A 19,522-nucleotide genomic window follows, 5' to 3' on the forward strand; every position below is an offset into this window, starting at 1 on the left:
TCTTAGATTGTTTGAGCTCCTGATAGAAAGGACATGAGTGCCGGCAGCTCCAGCAGACCCTGGCCTTATGAGTCAAGGCACAGCCACATGGATGAGCACAAAGCACTGTGTGACTTTGGGTGAGTCATATTCCTTTCTGAGCCTCAATCTCCTTATTTGTACAACAGACAGACCTAATGGTCAGTGAGGCAACAAGGCTGAGAGTCTAGCATCACCAATGGCCACCCTCCTGCCCCCAGTAGAGATCAAACCAGTGGGCAGCCCTAGCTCAGAATCAGGAGGGAACGGCTCAGGCCCACCCAGGGACGGGTAAATCACATGGATGCAGGTCCCCATGTTTGTTCCACACTGGCCGTCCACCCAGGGCAGAGCTCAAAGGGGGTGGCTCCTGGGTGGGAAGATCTGGGTGAGAGACTAGGAGGAACTTCCAGCACAGAAGGCCATGGTGAACCAGGGCCTCTGGCTGGCAGGGCTGAGTCAGCGCTGCCCAGTCCAGCCTTGTGGCCAGGGTATGGGTCACAGAGGCTCATGTGCTAAGCTTCACTCGCACACAAGTGGAAGCAGAGAGCATCAGTCCAACCCTCAGGGACTATTTTCGGCCCCAGCTGGTCAGACCTTCTCCTCCGTGACCCTGGGAAGGGCCCAGACCTATCCTGGACAGCCGACTGCCCCTTAGAGCTCGTCTGGCCCCTCTCTCTGCTAGACCAGCCTCACCACAAACTTGGTTCCTTCCAGTTGTCTGCCCAGCCAAGGGACTAGAGGGGCTGATATCTCCAAGCTAAGGACGTTGAGGCCTGAGGTCAAGAGGTACTCAGCGCTGGCCTCAGTCCCAGCTGCACAGTCAGGGGAGGGCCTCAACCAGGAGCCTGGATCCTGCCCCCTGGGGACGTTATCAGTGGGTCCAGAGGGCAAGGTGAGGAGAAGGGGCAGCAGGATAAAGGCCTGGGGCTCAGCAGCCTTTGACCTTCCTCCACCACCCCCTGCTCTGGGATCAAACAGCTCAGGGAAATTTCTGGATCAGCTGCACCCGGGACTGAAGCCCAGAGATGGAGATTCTGGGAAGGCGGCTGTGGGCACTCAACTGTGTCCCACCTCCTGCACAAGCCCCTGCCCACAGGTCTCCTGTGACTTCACTCTGGACACCTCAGCCCAGCCAGCTGAGTTGTATCCAGTCTGAAGAAGCCAATCCCCCTCTCACATCACCCCCACTTTGCAGGCTGTTGTCAGGGGCTTAAAGCGGGGAAGGACCTGGAAGCCAAGGGCAAAGCGATGAGGTTTGTCCCCCAATCCCTTCTCCCATCTCACCAGCCTCTCCCCGAGAAACCAGGCTGCTCAGAAGGAATGGGGTCTCTGCACTTCCAAGCCATAGGGGTGGCAGAGAGCCGGGTGGGCACCCTCAGCTTTCTAGTAGGATTTCCCAACTCCCAGCAGGCCTGGGTGCCTCTGGCCGCCCTCTGTCAGGCCCTGGTCTAGATTGATCAGCAGGTGACCTTTGCCCAGCTGCCTGGGCCCTCACGCTGCCCTGTGTCCTGGGGACAATATAAAACAGGTCCGAACCCTCTTGCCTTTGACATAGTTCATCCCAAGAAGCAGCTGCTCCAGGTAAGGCTCCCTCGGGGGTTTGGGCGAGAAAGAGAGCAGGATGGGGAGGGGCAGGTGGGGGTCTGTGCCCAGCCCAGCCAGCGAAGCCTGGGGAAGCGCTTGTAGCTGAGGAAGCCTTAAGGCTTGATGGATGGGGAGACCGAGGTCCCTAGGGGAAGGTCACTTGCCCAAAGCACACAGAGCATAGTAGTGGAGCTGGAACTGGCACTGGCTCCATTTGCTGCTCGTTCTGCATGTTTAGGATTAGAAGAAGACTCAGACACCCCAGTCATGCCCCAGACAGAAAACTTGAGCCCTGGAGAGGGCAGAGAGTCACCCAGAGTCACTCAGCATGTTAGTGGCAGAAACCTGACCAGAATCCAGGTGTCTTGATTCCCTGTCTGGGGGAGTTCCTGCTCCATGCCTCCCCTCGCTCTCTCTGCCCTGGGTCCCCCAGTCCCCTGTCTGAAAGCCCATAGCCTCCCCCATATTAGCCCTCTCTCCTCCCGACTTGACCCGGCTCAGGCCCTGCTTTAGGGCTGCTGCATCTCCCCAGGGAGGGCTGCCTGGTGTTGGTGGGGACTTGAGGAACGGCTCACAGCACCCTTCCCTGCAGGAACCAAGGCGCCATGCAGCCCCGGCTGCTCCTTGCTGCTGCCTTCCTGGTGCTCCTTGTCTTGCCTGGTAAGCAGCCGGTGGGGCCTGGGCTGGGGGCAGGGACGGGGCAGTTTGGCAGGTAGCTGGGGAATGCAGGGCCTCGATGAGGGGTTGGTCAGGAGCCAAAGGCTCCCCAGAGACTGATCCACCCCACTCAGTCCCCCTCTCCTCACAGAAGCTACCAAGGCGGAGGAGGGATCCCTTCTGGACAAAATGAAGGGCTATGTGAAGGAGGCTACCACAACCGCCAAGGATGTCCTCAGCAGAGTGCGGGAGTCCCAGGTGGTTCAGAAGGCTGCCACAACCGCCAAGGATGTGGTTCAGAAGACCAGGTATGCCTTCACTTCCCTGACCCCGGCCCTACGTGCCCCTGTTTGCTGAGAAACTTGGCAGATGGCTGTGCCTCTCTGAGCCTCCTTTCTTTCTGTAAAACGGGCTCCCTCGCAGGGACAGATGAGGAGGGGCACCGCATCCCGCCTCGCCTCCCTCTGTCGTCCCTCCTTTCTCCTTCCTTGCCCTCACTTCCATTTTCCTTTCCTGATCATCTGGTTGGAGGTTTGGCCTCACCCAATCCAATTTCAACCCAGTGTGTGTGCGTGTGCGTGTGTGTGCCTGTGTGTGGGTGTTTCTGACTTGTTTCAAGTCCTGGGCGCATAAGAGCAGAAGTCGGTCCTTCCTCTCCCACCTTGCCCCTGCCCATCAGTCCTCTGCTGTCCTCATCTGCCTTCCCCACCTCCACTCCACCCGTATTGGCATTTCCATAGCAGAGGTGTTCACAAACATTTTTAGTCCTCAAGACCCTCTGTGGAGTAGATACTATTTTCACCATTTTGCAGACTAGAAAACCAAGGCTCACTTAACCAAGTGACCCGCCCCAGATCACTCAACCCTCTGATGACTGTCCAAAGGAGAGACTGCCTCCCGCTGCCCCACCCCACTTGGAGCCACCAGGATGTACAATTCTAGGGGGCATTATTCTCCTCCACTTGAATGGCAGTCCTGACCTTACGCATCTCCCAAATAGGTCACTCTTCTCCAGCTTGCTTCAGATCCACCGTCTGCCCGCAGTTGGAGAAACTCGGGTTGATCCTTGTTGGGTTCCCATCATTACCCTCGGCATCCTTTTCTGGGGTGCAGCTATAGGGGGTCCCAGCCTGAGGTCTTGGAGCATTGCTGGGCAGGGTTGAGAGGGTTGGGGGAGTGCCAGTGCGGGTAGGGTGGGAGCCCCATAGTTGTCACCGCCTAGAGACAACTCTCACCCCCACCCCATCTGCTCCCCTCACATTTTGACCCTCAGAGACTGGATGACTGAGAGCTTCAGCTCCCTGAAAGACTACTGGAGCTCGTTCAAGGGCAAGTTCAAGTGACTTCTGGGAATCTGCCTCCAGTCCCACACAGTCTCCACCCTGAGGCCATCTGAGATCTCAGTACCCCAAGTCCACCTGTCCATCCATCCTACTAGCTCCTTGGGTCCAGCAGCCTCCCAGGGATGCCCCCAAAGTTCACTTGAAAGAACAACCTTCTCAGTGCCCTCCCACCCCACCCCAGCCCTGGCCCACCCCAGGGTGTGCTGGCCTTCCAATAAAGCTGGATGAGAAACTGCCGTGAGTGGGGTGTCCTGCACGTGCCATGTATGTTTGGGCCGAGAATGTGCTGGGGCTCTTCTGTGGGCAGGCTGGGGACTGACTCCAGCTCAAGCAGGCCTGGGGCTGGTGCCCCACCCACTCTTAGCAGCTGGGTGGAGCAAGTAGGATTGACCTTACCTAGCCTGCCTGCATGGACAGTTTGGCGTGGAGGAGCAAAGGGGATGCTAGATCTGGCAATATTTGAATACACTGTCAAGTGCTGTGTAACATGATTGAGTGTGTGCTCTGTGCCAGGTCTTGCACCTGGCATTTTGCGTCATTATCAGAGTTGAGACTGTGTGTGTTCATCAAAATGCAGGAGTGGACGTGCACTGCCTGGGCTGCCTGCCCTCACCTCCCCCAACTGCACTTGGGGGAAGGAGGCCAAAGGAGGTGGTGGTTAAAGTAAGATACACCTGGGCTCTAGTCTTGGCTCCACCACTTCATATCAGCCTCAGTTTCTTACCTGTAAAGTGGGTACAATGATACCCGATCCATTGTGGGTCTGTTGAGAGTAAATGAAGGAACTGAGAGAGTGCACAGCACCTGGCACCTCCAAGCACCTGGTAAACAGCTGCCCTTGTCACTACAGGCTGAGCTGACTGTCCCCTTGGGACCGGGACTGGAGTGGGGGGCCCGTGTCCTGGGAATTGGGGAGGAGCCCGAGGTCACCCAACACAGGCTGCAGCCCTTGTGTCCCCACCACCCATCAGAGATGTTCACGTAGGAGAGTTCCAGAACCGTAGACTACTTGAGCAGTTCCCCTCCCCACTCTTCCAGTAATAAGACTGAGGCTCCCAAGTGTGAAGGCACTTGCCCAGTGTCACTGAGTCAGCAAACAGGAGAGCTTGACCTCAAGCCCAGGTGAGCTGCCCATATTCTGCTCAACTGACTCAGAAAAAGGCTGAGTTACTCCTATTGTTGTTACAATGTAGCTCAAATGGTTAGGAACTGAAAAAGCCCACTCCTTTATGCAGTTAAGATACACTGGAGATGGAGGAGGGGTAGATTATCCAGCACAAGGTCAAAAGGCCCTGAGAGGGGAGGGAAAGAGAAGCCGCCTGAGCGCACTGCCCAGATGTTTGCAGATCTTAAAACCACAAGCATGCACATGGTGGGTGGTGGGTGGAGGTGTGTACCTTAGTGTGAAGAGGAGCTGGCTGGGAACCCTCAATTACATACAAACTTGAATGCCTGGCCAAATTTTTTTTTTTTTTTTTTTTAATAATCACGGATGCTCAGGAGCACATTTACTTGCAAGAGGTGGTGATTATTTTTCTTAGGTCAGAAAATAGGGGCTGGCAGGCTTGGAGTCCCAAGGATGGGGCTAGCACTGCTGGGCCTGAGGAAACAGCAGCTGTTCTACAGCAGGGTGGGAGTGTGAGGAGTGGCAAGAGGCCTGGTGAAAAAGATGAGTTTGTTAAAGTACATTTCACATTAATAAGGGAGGAAGGAGCAAGCGCCAAGCTCTTCATCTGAACCTGCCCATGGAAGGAACCACAGGAAGGTTCCTGTGGGAACCTTCAAGTCCACAGGCTCATTGAGGTCCCTCCAACCTCAGCTGCCCTTGAGCAGGAGGGCTGGGGAGCTATGTCCTCTGCCCGGGGAAACGCTGGGGACAGGGAGCCCACTTCTCCCAGCAAAGCCAGTACTTCCTGCTTGAAGCTCTTTCAGGGCACCTGCATTGGATCATCTGTCACTTTGCCTGGTCCTCTATTTCCTTCCTATTTGGGCCTCCTAATGAAAGAGCATCTCCTACCCCACTCTTCACCCCCAGACAAGCAGGCCCTGTAACATTAAGGCCCTGAGAGGCCAGTGTTTGGAGCTCAGGACTCCACTGGGACATCACCAGGTGTCCCTGGCCACCGCCCCCTGGAAGGCCCTCCAGGATCCCCCCACCCCCATTCTCCCCAAAAAGAATTTTTGGCTTTTGGAAAACTTTATTGTTTAAAAATCATCATCCAATCTTAAAAAAAAAAAAAAAAAAACAACCCATTAACGCGCATTCCGCTCTGGAAATGTTTATTCTAAGAAACCGAAGTGATGGCCAGGGGGGCAGCCGGAGGCATCTCACTGGGCGTTCAGCTTCTTGGAGGCCTCCTCGATGGCAGCCAGGATGCTGACTTTGAGGCTCTCCAGCACAGGCAGCAGGCCCTGGCGGAGGTCCTCCAGCGCGGGCTTGGCCTTCTCGCCCAGCGCCTTCAGCTGCTCGCTGGCCTTGGCATGGTACTCGGCCAGGCTGCTGCCGCCCTCCTTGAGCGCCTCCAGGCGCGCGGTCAGCCGCTGGCGCAGGTCGTCGCTGTAGGGCGCCAGCTGCTGCCGCAGCGTCTCCACGTGGGCGCGCGCGCGGTCGCGGAGCTCCTGGGCCAGCGGGCTCAGCTTGTCCTGCAGCTCCTGCACCTTCTGGCGCGCGCCCTCGCGAAACTCGTCGCCCAGCGGCGCCACCTTCTGGCGGTAGACCTCCAGCTCCTCGTGCCACTTCTTCTGGAACTCGTCCAGGTAGGGCTGCACCTTCTGCTTCACCTCCTCCAGGTCCTTATTCATCTCCTGCCTCAGCGACTCTGTCTCCTTTTCCAGGTTGTCCCAGAACTCCTGGGTCACCGGGCCCAGCTGTTCACGCACTTTGGACAACGTGCTGGCCAGGCTGTCCCAGTTGTCCAGGAGTTTCAGGCTGAAAGGGGAGAGAGAGGAGGGCTCAGGCTAAACCTCCTGGGCCCCCTGGCAACCCCCAGAGCTGCAGCCCAGCGCCCATGCTTGCCTCGTGTGAGACCTGGGCACACCTGTGCCTGAACGTGGGGTAGCTGGGGACAGATCCTTAGCCTAGCGTCTCCCATCCATGGTCTCCCCCCGTCACTCCCCACTGCATCCCATTGAGCAGATGGATGGAGGAAGTAGAAGGAGATAGAGCTGGAGCTGGTTTTGGTGCCCGATCCTGTCTGTCCCCAAAGTCACGCCATTTAAGGACCTAGTCTCTACTCTTCCAGTCCATTCTCCTCTCTGAAGACAGCTATCTCTGTTGCTGGCCAGAGCTGAGGAGGGAGTTAAGAACAGGCAGGGGCGGAATGCAGTGCACTGGTCTGCCCCTTGCTGGGGGGCCCTGATCCTGCTTGTGGATCTCACTGCTCGCTTCTATGGGGCCCATCAGATAGGAGGTGGGGACTGGGCCAGTCTGGCTGCTTCTTCCCACAGGCTTCTCCATCCCCCAGCACCGACACCCCCAACCCCTGCCCCAGGTACAAGCGGGTTCTTACTTGAGCTGTTTTCCCAAAGCGGAGGCTTCAAATTGAGCCACGTATTCTCTGCCACTATCCTTGATTGCTTCCACATACACGGTGGCAAAATCCTTCACCCGATCCCAGGATGACTGGGGGTCATCTTGCTGCCAGAAATGCCGAGCCTGGCTCCCTGGGAGGGAGAGGGGAGACCTAGATCAGACCAGCTCTGGGCTGGGATCTGAGCTGAAGTGCTTGGCAGGGGAGAGGGGCGAGGGAGTACTTCTCTTCCCTGGGCCCAGGAGGGTGGTCTGCAGGGGTTCAGGGAGAAGGCTCCCCCCAGTGGTTGGCTCCCTAGGTTGGGGGCACCTACCTGTCAGGAAGAGCACAGCCAAGGTCAGCACCACGACTTTCATCTTGAAGGGACGTGGGTGACCTGGAGAAGAGGGCCCCAGCTGAGCAGGGCTTGAAGGAGCCGGTGCACCCCCCCACTCACTCCAGCAGGGGAGGAGGAGGCGGGACACAGGGTGGGGGAGGGCCAGGGGTCCAGAGCCCCCAGCCTGGGGTAGAGGCTGGGACCAGCATCCCAGAGCCTCAAATGCCTCGAGCTGGGGAGCGGGTAGCAGCACTTACCTCAATGCCCAGCAGTCTGATCAGCCAGCTCTCCCCCGGCCTATTTATGTGTCCAGGCAGGGGCTGGGCTCGGAGGCTGATAAGCCCAGCCCAGGCCTTGCCGCTGCTCACTGGTCCTGGCGATGTGGAACTCAGAGTTCAAGGATCAGCTCTGCCCTGGGGCCAGACAAACAGCAGGCAAACAGGAAGCTACGGGGGCTGCAGAGCCAGGGATCAAGGGTTCCAGCAGGGGTGGGAGGGGGTGGGTACAGGCTTGCGGGTCCCCAGAGTCGGGGTCAGCTGTACCGCCCGTCTCCTCCGTAGGGATTGTGTGCCTGCCATTGTCCATTGTGCCATCGCAGCGGGTGAGAGGAAGGAAGGAGGAAAAACACAGAGGCTGCCAAGGTCGGCTGGAACTCCTCCACTCAAGAGGTGTTCTCCCCTGCTGGCCCCTCGCATTCCAGGGAGGTTATCTCACCCCCACCCTGCCCCCAGTTCACAAAGGCAGCAGAGGGTTCTCTCATCAAGGCTGTGGCATCTCTCTCTCATCCCCACCTCTCTCCAGGCCCTTGCAGACCTCCCACACAGGAAAGCAAAGGGAACCTTGTGCTTGGAGGCTGCCTGAGGAGAGACAGGACAGAACTCAGTGGCCCCCAGACTTTGAGATGTCTAACATTTCCAAACACATTCTATAGACCAACACACAGTTGCCAAATTTTCATTTTGTCATCTTATGCACCACCACTCCCAACTTGACCCAAACCCTACCATCAACCGTAACCAACCGTAATCTCTTCCAAATTGATTTTTTTTCAAGTCTCTATTGAATTTGTTACAATACTGCTTCTATTTTGTGTTTTGGTTTTTATGGCCATGAGGCACGTGGAATCTTAGCTCCCTGACCAGAGATTGGTACAACCCCTGCATTGGAAGGCGAAGTCATAACCACTGACCCCACCAGGGAAATTCCAAGATTATTTTTTAAAGACTTTCCCTGGCAATCCAGTGGTTAGGATTAAGGGCTTTCCCTGCCAAGGGTCTGGGTTCCATCTCTGGTTGGGGAACTAAGATCCCTCAAGTGGAGAGGCATGGACAAATGAAAAAGATTTTTTAACACCTAAAAAGGGCATAATCTCAGAATAAAGGACAGTCGCTTAGATGGGATACATAGATCTTTGCATTGTTCATTTTGACGTTGCATCCCACACAAGTGAGAATGGACTCCATCCCTGAGGGATGGCTGATGTCGAGGAAGGACCTCTGGACTGCTAGCAGCAGGAGCCTGTTCTCTTATTTCATTCATTTTTGCCTTCAACTTGCAAAATCCTGGAGGAGGCTCATGAGCCTGATATGCAATCTGAGTTTGGTTTCCTATCAGTAAAATGAAGACAAAAATGGGGGTGGTTGGAGGACTGACCCAGGGAAGTCCGTGCTGTGTGTTCACTGGTGTTTGCAGTGACATTTTCTAAGATTTCTCCTGGAAGGTGTGAGACCCCCAACACCAGGTCACCGACAGGGCCTGGGTCATAGAGCCTGTGAACGTGCAAGCAGAGAAGAGTTTGGGATCAGCCTCTCTCCACCCCCCATCTTCAGATGAGGCAATTGAAGGGTGGAGAAATTTGCCCAGTGTCCCTGATCTCCCAAGGCATTGGAGGCAGGGCTGGACTTAGAACCCGGGTCTCCGGACTGAGGACCCAGGGCAGAGATGTGCCCTGTGCCACCTACCTAGGAAACTCCCTAAGGTTCCAGACCTCAGCCAGGGGCTACCATCTGCTGGATGCCAGAGTGGCAGGGCTCTAGGCCTCTCCCACTCTAGCAGCCTCATGCCTTTCTCCCCGGAGGGGAAAGCTCTGGAGCTGGGCTACCTTCAGTTTGAATCCCAGCTCTCCCACTTGTTAGCTGAACCTCCCCCGTATCTCACTCTCTTATCTGTTAAGCGAAGATAGCAACAGTCATCTCCTAGAGTTATAGTAGGAGTAGCAAGTGGTAGGGAGAATAATGTCCCCTCACCCCTGCCGACATGTCCATGTCCTGCTCTCTGGAACCTGTGACTGTTCCTTTAAGTTGCAAAAGAGACTTTGCAGATGTGATTATAAGTCCCTTGAGAAGGACTTCCCTAGTGGTTCAGTGGTTGAAGAATCTACCTTTCAACGCAAGGGACGCTGGTTCGATCCCTGGTTAGGGAACCCAAAATGCCCAAATGCCCTGGGGCAACTAAGCCTGCACACTGCAACTATTTAGCCTGTGCATTCTGGTGCCACAACTAGAGAGTCTGTGCATGACAGCAAAAGATCCCATATGCTGCAACTAATAAATAAATATTAAGGACCTTGAGATGGGGTGACTCTCCAGGATTATCCAGGTGGTCCCGTGTCATCACAAGGGTCCTTACATATACAAGAGGGAGGCGGGAGAGGCGGAGTCAGAGAAGAGGGGAGATCCAAAGCAGAGGTCAGAGGGATGTGATTGTTGGGAGGGGTCCATGAGCCAAAAGATGAAGGCAGTCTCTAGAAGCTGGATGAGACCAAGAAGAAGAGTTTCCTCAGAGCCTCCAGGAGGAACCAGCTCTGCTGACGTCATGCTCTAGACTCGTGTGACCCTTTGTAGACTTTTGACTTCCAGACCTGTACTGTAAGATATTATTAAGTTTATGTGTTGTTAAGCACTAAATTAGAACATGCATGGCAAAACTGAAAGTGCCTGGCACTGAGTAAACAGTAACTGTTCTGCACCCCAGCACCCCAATTTCTGGCCTTGTGTCCCCTGCTCCCACTGAACACACTCACACTGGCAGACCAGAGCTCTGAATGACTTCAGTCTCTGGTGGCAGAAGTGGGGGAGGGGTAGGAATCACATTTCCTCTGTGTGGCCTTGACACACAAATGCCCAGATGAGGGGCTGACCTACTCCTAGGGGACCCAGCAGAGAGGAGGGCTGCCACTTGGCCAGCCTAGTTCCCAGCCTTTTGTTAGAGAGTGGGAGGGAAGCCAGTCCCCTGCTGGGGGCAGCTCAGGGGTATCTGGGGACAAGAGAGGTTCCTTTCTCAGCCAGCATACAGGGGACCACAGAAGCTTACCACTTGGGTGCTGTTTTGCCCTGCTTTACTGAAATGATTGTGGCAAACCTAGTATCTGACAGCTGCCAGTTCTTCAGTGGCCAAAGCATTTTCACGATGAACTGAAAGGCCAGCAGGCCAGATATTCTCCTTGTTTGGCCCATGAGAAGCCTGCAGCTGAGAGCTGCTAAGAGTTGCCTTATGACCTTCAGCCATCAGTGTTCAGTGCTGGCAGGAAGGGAGTCAGGGGCCTGGCTTCTAGCTCTTTGATGGTTGCCTGTTGGTCAGCAGCAGCTGGGCCTCCGACTCCCAAAGCCCTTGTTTGATAACATCTTACCAAGCTGGAAGCTTTCTTTTTATTTTTAAACTTTTTATATTGGAGTATAGCCAATTAATGTTGTGATAGTTTCAGGTGAATACCAAAGGGACTTAGCCATGTATATACCTGTATCGATTCTCTCCTAAAGTCCCCTTCTGTCCAGGCTGCCACATAACATTGAGAGTTCCCCTGTGCTGTACAGCAGATCCTTGTTGGTTATCCATTTTAAATATAGCAGCGTGTACACATTGGGCTTCCCTTGTGGCTCAGCTGGTAAAGAATCTGCCTGCAATGCGGGAGACCTGGGTTTGATCCCTTGGTTGGGAAGATCCCCTGGAGAAGGGAAAGGCTACCTACTCCAGTATTCTGGCCCAGAGAATTCCATGGACTGTGTATAGTCCATGGGGTCGCAAAGAATCAGAAACGACTGAGCGACTTTCACTTCACTTCACATGTTGATCCCAAACTGCCTAACTATCTCTTCCCCCAGTTCTTCTCCCTTCCCCAGCAACCGTAAGTTCATTCTGTTTGTTTCTGTGGAAGCTTCCTTTTAAAATATGTTGCTGTGTTGTTAGTCACTCGGTCATGTCCGACTCTGCAACCCCATGGACCGCAGTCCTCCAGGCTCCTCTATCCATGGGATTTCCCAGCAAAGAATGCTGGAGTGGGTAGCCATTTCCTTTTCCAAGGGATTTTCCCAATTCAGGGATCAAACCCAGGTCTCCTGTATCACAGGCAGTTTCTTTACCGTCTGAGCTTGTTCACTAGTGTGTCTGCTCCATCTCATTTTAAGGTATTTCGTTTAAACCAGCCCATGCCCCTCCGTTACTAATATTTTGGAGTAAGGGAGACTTTCTGAACAAAGGCTGATGGGAAAACCACAGCCAACAGCAAATGGAGCACGACTTAGGACCAGACTTGAGATCCATCCAGCCACTGTCAGAGGCACCAAGTACCTGGACTGGACTAGCTGTTAAGCGGGTGCAGGGCCCACCAACGTCGGCCCTTAGTCCTACCACCCTGTTCCCCTGATGTGGGGAGTCTCCCCAGTTACCTTACTGAAGTGGGTCCCCTGGAGTGTGTGGGAGTGTGGCTGGCTGGCTGCAAGAAGTGGATTCTGCTCAGAATGACTGGCCACTCATTTCACAATTGGTGTCTCAGTGTCATACTGGTCAGTCTGTGCTGGGCCTGGCACATAGCAGACACTCAGCAAATATTTGCTCAATGAACTATTCTGCACCCCAGAATCCTATGACCCCAAAGGAAGAGTCACCAGGGAGGCAGAGGGTCACCTGAAAGGGCGGGCTTGGAGAGGAGATGCAGGAGTCTTGCGCATTCAGCCTGTATCGGGGACCCTGCTCAGAACATTTACTCTGAGTGTTGACGGTGCAGGGTGGGATGGGAGGCTTGAGGTTGGGAGATCTGGATCAACTGGGGAGGGAGGAGATCCCCATCACCACCACCTCTGTTCACTGTTTGATGATCTTGTTGCAGCTCCTGGTGATAGACAGAGCCCCAGCTTAGACCCCAGCACAGGGCATTGTAACCAGCCAAGATTTTCTCCTGCCCTCCTGCTTAGGAGACTAAGGTCATGGCAGAGCAGGAATGGAGGTCTAGCTCCTTAGGAGGTACGCCAGCCTTGATCTGTGCAGGTGGAGTGGGGCGGGTGTGGTGGGGAAGGAGGCTACCGCAAAGTCAGAAAGATGAGCAAGGACCTGTCGGCAAGCTTCACAGCTCAGACCCCTGGGTCCACATCCAGCAGGCAGGGCCTGCTGACCTCATCTCCAAGGCATTCTGGCTGCCTGCAGCAGGGCGTGGCACCTTCCGCAGAAGGCTCTTCCAGATTATTTGAAGGCATCTGGTTTATCTCTGGTTTCAGAGACACTCTCAGCCTTCCAAGGGAGTGTGTACAGACTTGAAGACTCCCCACCCCTTACCCCCAGCCCTTTTTTAAAAAACATTTTATTTTGTATTGGGGTAGAGCCCATTGACAGACAATGTTGTGATAGTTTCAGGTTAACAGGGAAGGGACCCAGCCATACATTAGAAGACCCTTCTTGAGAAGGCTCTTTTCTGCTCTCAACAGTCCCACAGTGACTTTCTAGTCACATGGACTCAAAAGATTTTCTAAATTCCCTCCTTTCCCTTGTCTTTCTATAAACTCAGTATTTCCAGCTGCAGTGATCTTTCTTCATAGAAGGCTTCTATCAGCTATTTGCGAGCCATAGCTGGGACCCTGCAAGAAATTCTACCCTGTCCTCTGGAGTCCAGGTGTGGAAAAAGGGGAAAACTATAGGAAAAGTCCCCTTCTATCTTAACACTTAGTTGGTGTCCATATCACTGGGTTGACTGAGGTTACCCCATAGAAGCCCCAGCCTCTGCCAGCTCTTTGAAGTCCTCCTTCTACTCCTTCAAAAGTATCCTCTCAAGGAATCTGTTTTCCATCTGACTCAGCAAACTGTAGTGCTCACTTCTGAGGGGGCAGAGTCCAAGCCAGGTGTCTGATGACCCAGCGTGAGGTCCAGTTCAGGCTTCGGGAGAATGCTCCTCTCTCAAGGCAGGGTGAGATAAAGCAGAGCTCAGAGCCCCACCCTACACATCCTCAGCCTCCTGCATTCCAGTTTCCAGCCTGAATGTTTCTCCCAACTAGACTCCAAACACAAGGCGAGTAACATATCAGCATAAGATCATAGTCAGGTGTTTTATTTTCACAATCCCCTACTGTCCAACCAAGTTACCAAGCTCTAACTGCCCACCAAAAAACGACTAAAGGTCTTACTGCAGCTTGGGTCTGGAGATTTTTCTTTTAATCCTTTTTTAGTTCAACATAAATGAGAAAGAAAAAATACTCTGACATTTTCAAAGAACAGAAGTAGGAAAGTATATTCATATACGTTCAACATATACTGCGCATATTGGTTACTACAATACAAAGCAACGATTTTTTTAAAGTGTAGTTTGCAAGATGGCACGGTTAATAGGCTCACTGGCTTTCGTCTGGGTGCTCGCTGGGGGGCGGCAGTCTGCTCATCCATCAGTACCGTGAACAAAACAGGCTGAGTGTGTGGTGGGGGCTGGCAGGGGTGTCAGAGCGGCAACGAGCCCAGAGAAGTCAACAGTGGCTGTTCGGGCTCTCTCAGTTGCTTCCAGAAGGTGAGTAGCTGGTGGCTCCCACCAAGTAGAGGGGACGTGGGGACCATGGAAACACGGAGAGGTCCCAAGAAAGGCTCTTGCACTGCAGAAACCCACTCAAGGGATACTGGGTCCAGGAGCTGAGCTGCCAACATCAGAGAGAAGGACAAGCTACATGGGGGATCCTGGCAGCAAATCCAGGATGGCCATGCTGGGCACCCGCTTTCTTCTGTGCAAATTCAGGATGAAAGATGAGGAGGGGCCAGGGGACCTGTTACTCTGCTTCCCCAGAAAAACAGATCAAGAGTATTTAACATCTCTTCCTTGTTTTGAAGATCAGAAGGTGATAACCCAGATCTTCTGTCAGCCCCCCAGCCAGCAGAGAAGACTTTGGTTTCTAACGGTGAAGGAAAATAAAGATAATGACGCAAACAAGAGCTATTGCATATGCACTGCTTCAGCAGGGAGGGGGGGCGGGGGCGGGGAAGGAGACCACTACATCTGTCACTGGCATGAGTGAGAGCTGCTCACAATTACAAGGTCTAAATAAAATACTTTGAACAAAAGGTGCAAGTCACAATTCAAATAGAACAGAATCTGGTTAAACATTTCTCTTTTAAACAAAAATTTCTTTTGTTTGTATTTATTATTAATAATAATAACAATAATAATAACAATAATATCAACATTTACCAAAAACAATTCCTACATGATCAAGAATTAAAATAGGGGCTGAGGATGCCCAGGGAGGAGGGGAAGGTTAGGAGGGTGGCAGGACCCAAGACAACCTCCTGTTCTTCTTGCCTGTGACAAAGAGGCTGAAAGGGAAAAGCATTATATATATAGATATATATATATATATGTATGTATGTATGTATGTATTATGTATGTATACAGATACATACATATATATATGGAGAAACAATCCTTGTTATATCACAATATAAAATGAGAATGAAAGATGACACAAAAACACAGTGTACCACTGTTGGGTGTTCAGTCCACGGGCAGAACCAGCAGGATGATAAAGGCAACCAACTTTTTGAGTTACAAGAGGGGAGCTGAGTTACACACCAAAGAGACATTCTAATTGGCAACCCATCAACGCCAGGCTACTCTCAGCCTCCATGCTAACATTCTCATGGGATTTTGGCTTAGCCAGACATGTTTTCAGTGGATCCCAGCAGCAAAGACCTCTCCAGGTTCCAGGCTTGGGGTGTCTCTTTTTGCTCTCCAAGGGCCAAAGGCTATTGCTCCTTCCTCTTGTCTCTTTCACCAGCCACTACATTCCAGAGTATGTCACCTTCTAGCTTTTGCTTCTGCGTAAGAGCAGTTCAGGGATTGGAGGGCGCTCTGCAGACAGAGGCTGGGGAGGGGAATGGCTCTGGGCCCTGGCCACCATACACTAACTGCTTTGCTCTTCTGTCTTAAAAAAAGGGAAAGAAAAGAAAAAAGAAAGAAAATCACCTCCAAAAGAAAACATACCTAAAAACAAAAACATCCAAAAATAACCCAAATCAAAACCAAACAAAACCACCAACTCAAATACACCAAATACACTTTCACGAAAGGTGGCGGACATGGATTTCCTGTTTATTTCCTTGGTGACTTGGTCATACAGGCGAACATGGCAAAACCCCCCTCAGAACCCAAAAGGACAGCACACTGATGAACCAAATGGGAGGAAAGGAGCTGACATTCTGGGTGGAGGGAAAACAATGGCAATTTGGCGCAATGCTGCTAGATACTGTTGGTTTAAAATCAACCTTTTCATTCCCGTGCTGTACATAAACCTGCAACAGAGCAGACACGGAGAATTAGTTTGAAAAGACAAAGACTCAAATATTCCATTGAAAACTTTCAAAAAAATGGTTGACTTTACCTCAGCTATTTTAAGAGGATTTGCTGTACTGAGGCTCTAATACAGATTTGCCAGATGGCTTAACTTTCATCGAGTCTTTTCTGTCAAAGAAGTTTCAAAGACAGAACTGATACTACCTCTTGTGTATGTTTAGGCATTACTCTTGCAAAATTGGCCAGTTGACCTGTTTTCTACTGCTGGCCTCTGATCACAAATTTCTGGTATATTTTTTTACTTGCAGCACAGCCTTAGAAAAGATCTGGCTAGACGTGTATTCTTGCTGAATTTCATCCTTTAGGACTGAGTTCAAGAACCACCTCCTTTTCCATTACCATGGCCAGAAGTCTGGTCTGTCCTCTGTCTGTTATTCTTTGAAGTCTGGTCTGTCCTCTGTCTGTTATTCTTTGAAGTCTATGGCACCTATAACATGTCTTATCCCCAACAGTTCAACCAAGAGACCATGGCCAGTATTTCTTCTATATGCCCCATCTACCCCTCAAACAATTAGCATGGTGTTTAATGAAGGAGCAGAAAGATGCAAAAACCTTGGCTGGAGTAGTGGTGTTGTCAAGTTCACTGGCTCAAAGTTCATGTGGAAGGAATCTCCTGATGAGATCAGGAGCTGACACTGAGCCACAGGGCTGGTTTGACTCCGGCCAGGGTGATACTCACTTTCCATCTTTTGCTACACGCCTGCCTGTTCCATGCTGAAGGAGACCTCGGGGTGCTTGTAGCTGAGCAGTATGTCTGTGATACACGTGGATGGGTAGCAAGAGGAGTTTAAATGCTGGCTGCCATCTGTCAGGTCTGGGTGCTCCTGACCTCCAAGACTCTCCCCGCATTCTGCAAGACCAGAGAAAACTTGGGAGGTTTGCAGGGAGCTTGGGTAGGGGGTGGGCAAGAGGTAGAGAGAGGAAGAGAGAAGTCTGAAACTTCTGCAGCCCTGAATTCTAGTTCAGACCAGGCCCTCAGTTTGGTTAGTGACCATGGCTGGGGACCTGGCTTCTTCCTGTTGTCCCCACTGTCCATTTTCCCCTCTTTTTTACTGTCTCCCGTTGTCAGGCACTGTCAGCTCCTGTGGTGTGGGATAAGACAGCTTCATGCTGGCAGACCCTGACACCTGGGCACACTCTATGCTCAGGGCATGGGCCTAAGCACTTTAAACTCCCAAGCACGGGCTTCCCAGGTGGTGCTAGTGGTAAAGAACTTGCTTGCCAATGCAGGAGACGTAAGAGACACGGGTTCGATCCCTGGGTCGGTAAGATGCCCTGGAGAAGGAAATGGCAACCCACTCCAGTATTCTTGCCTGGAGAATCCCATGGACAAAGGAGCCTGGTGGGCTACAGTCCACAGGGTCGCAAAGAGTCGGACATGATTGAATGACTGAGCACGCATGCACGGAAGCTAGCAACTGCTCCCAGCACAATCAAGGACTTGGGCTCTATTGTTTCTGTCACTTTACAGAGGAGGATCTTGCGGGTCAGAAAAGTTAAGCGCCTTAACCTATGGAGCCGGTACAGAGCAGTCAGGATTAACTGCAGACCCATCCACTCCTGGGTCTGTGCTTTTATCAGCTAAGATCCCCTCCCTCTACTGGTTCTAACGGGAGGCCGACATTAGGACACGGTGCCTTCTCTTCAGAACCAGAACAAGAGTAACTGAAGGAGCATCTGAACATGCATTACAGACAGAACAGTGACGGCCTTGTGCTCAACCAGGAGGTGGGCCCCTCCATGCTCGCACTCGGTGCAAGAGAACTGGGGAAGGGCGGCGTCCAGAAGCCCATGGGGACGCTGTGGCTTCCCATGGGCTGTTTATATAAGAGGGGAGTAGTCACTGGTGAAGAGGGAATGGGGGCCCCTCTAAAAAATTCTTTGGGGTGCCCCATGCATAATGCCCCTTACCCTCATTTTCCCCGTCCTGGAACTGCTGGCTCCCCATGAGCGAGGACTGACTGAGAACTGCATCTGACATCCGGGCAGAACTAAGTGCTTTCCCTGCCACGAGACTCATGCCAGGCAAGCTGTCCAGCTGCACCTGCAGAAAACAATTATCAAAAGAAGTAAGGAGATCAGAGAACGTGCCTTAAGAGACTGCTGTGCCCTTCAAAGGAGCCCAGGCAAAGGGCGGCCTCAAGCACTGTCCCAAGCACTGCTACCCAGGCCCCCTTCCTCTGTAGGGCCATCCAAAGGGGGATGCTGTGGGGGGAGCTAAGGCTGGGGCGGGGGTGGGGGCAGGAAGGGAGGGGCACAGTGAGTCTCAGCTGGTGCCCTTGACATCTACATGGCGTTCCAGTACCAGGTTTCTGACCTGCCTCATCACCATGAGGAGTCTCTTAAGGCAGCAATGTCCAATAGCACTTTGTTCAAGGACGGGGATGTTCTCTTTCTGCCCCGTCCAAATCGAAAGCCACTAGCCACAAGTGGCTATTGAGCCCTGGAATGTGACTGGTGTGACTAAAGAACTCGGCTTTACATTTTATTTTCTTTTAATTACATTTAAAATTGAAAAGTCACATGTGGCTGGTTGTGGCTGTATTGCTGCCGAGGAGTCTGCCCTAAGGCACCAAAGCTCTGCCAAGTGGACTAGCTCTCTTGAAGTCTGAATAAATTCAAGACAGCTGCCAGAATAATAACTGAGAGTCTGAAGGCTCATTTGCTGGGGCCTGAGTTTCAACTGTTTGGGGAGAAGTTTGATAACTAAGACTAGAGAAAACGGATGCTCTTGATCCTCAGCTTCAAATGTGGAGCTCGGTGTCAGCAGAGATTCTCCTGGAATTTCAGGCTTGTTATGGTGATTCAGAGACATGCTCCCTTAGTGCTCAGGGGTGCTGGACTCTGATTGAGGAGAACAAGAGACACCACCCCACATTCCTAAGTTCTGCTTTCAAAGATCCCGCTTCCGAGAAGCAGGAGGAGTTGACGTACATAAGCATCGTCACTGTTCTGGATGGTGTGATGTCTCTGGAGGGTCCGGGGCCTCTGGTGCTCGCTGACTGAGGGGTGTGCTGGGTACCCGAGTTCATTGTGATCTGGCAGCTCCATCGCTTGTCCAGGAGAACTTCTATCCATGCAGTTCCCTAGGACGGACTCTGAGGAGACAGAGCAAAATAGGGTCAGTCAGCAGACCTAGCGTTTCTCTCAGTCCACTCTCACCAAACAAGTATCTTGCAAGGCACAGTGGGCCATGGTGAGGACCACCACTGGCAGACCACTCTTGGCCAATCCTCAGCTGGCTGGTTACGCGCGGAAAAGCCTGGACCAGCCTGCCAACTCTCAGTCCCTCCTGAGCCTCTCTCTGCAGGGATCATTCCCTTACGAGAAAAAAATCCCATGTATTAGTGGTGGCTGAACCTTTTTTCTTCATTTCTCTGTTGATTTGACAGTGCTATGTTCCCAAACCTAGATGCACAGGAGAATCATTCTTGGACTTTCAAGACCTCTAGCCTGGGAGAATGGCTTCTACCCT

General features: G+C 52.5%; 3 protein-coding genes across 31 annotated transcripts in view; 1 reads left to right on the forward strand and 2 right to left on the reverse strand.

The window, feature by feature from the left end:
- Positions 1 to 2,203: 2,203 nt before the first annotated feature.
- Positions 2,204 to 4,088, forward strand: LOC145527951 (apolipoprotein C-III-like). Its single transcript, XM_081546434.1, has 3 exons — positions 2,204 to 2,265; positions 2,414 to 2,570; positions 3,536 to 4,088. Exons 1-3 carry the CDS (start codon positions 2,211 to 2,213, stop codon positions 3,603 to 3,605), a joined length of 282 nt encoding a protein of 93 aa, XP_081402560.1. The 5' UTR covers positions 2,204 to 2,210; the 3' UTR covers positions 3,606 to 4,088.
- Positions 4,089 to 5,783: 1,695 nt separating this feature from the next.
- LOC145527952 (apolipoprotein A-I) lies at positions 5,784 to 7,861 on the reverse strand. Of its 3 annotated transcripts, none has more exons than XM_081546435.1 (4): positions 7,709 to 7,861; positions 7,449 to 7,511; positions 7,115 to 7,268; positions 5,784 to 6,534 (listed from the first exon to the last, which is right to left on the reverse strand). In XM_081546435.1, exons 2-4 carry the CDS (start codon positions 7,489 to 7,491, stop codon positions 5,934 to 5,936), a joined length of 798 nt encoding a protein of 265 aa, XP_081402561.1. In that variant the 5' UTR covers positions 7,492 to 7,511; positions 7,709 to 7,861; the 3' UTR covers positions 5,784 to 5,933. The 3 variants fall into 3 exon arrangements, with proteins under 3 accessions (XP_081402561.1, XP_081402564.1, XP_081402562.1); XM_081546438.1 differs by having other exon boundaries at positions 5,784 to 6,263; positions 6,309 to 6,534; positions 7,449 to 7,726; XM_081546436.1 differs by having other exon boundaries at positions 7,449 to 7,726.
- A 7,904-nt stretch (positions 7,862 to 15,765) lies between these two features.
- SIK3 (SIK family kinase 3) overlaps positions 15,766 to 19,522 on the reverse strand; it is a 278,071-nt gene continuing 274,314 nt past the window's right edge. For all 27 annotated transcript variants that reach the window (XR_014070035.1, XR_014070033.1, XR_014070032.1 and 24 more), the window contains 4 exons: positions 18,982 to 19,145; positions 17,959 to 18,091; positions 16,727 to 16,897; positions 15,766 to 15,986 (listed from right to left, as the gene is read on the reverse strand). Coding sequence is in view for 18 of the 27 variants with exons in the window: in XM_081546450.1 (XP_081402576.1) it covers positions 16,740 to 16,897; positions 17,959 to 18,091; positions 18,982 to 19,145 (455 nt within the window). In the remaining 9 variants the exon portion in view is untranslated. The remainder of the gene's footprint in view (positions 15,987 to 16,726; positions 16,898 to 17,958; positions 18,092 to 18,981; positions 19,146 to 19,522) is intronic.

This window comes from Giraffa tippelskirchi, chromosome 11, assembly GCF_054371585.1.
Source record: "Giraffa tippelskirchi isolate mGirTip1 chromosome 11, T2T-mGirTip1v1.2.pri, whole genome shotgun sequence".
Lineage (NCBI taxonomy): Eukaryota > Metazoa > Chordata > Mammalia > Artiodactyla > Giraffidae > Giraffa > Giraffa tippelskirchi.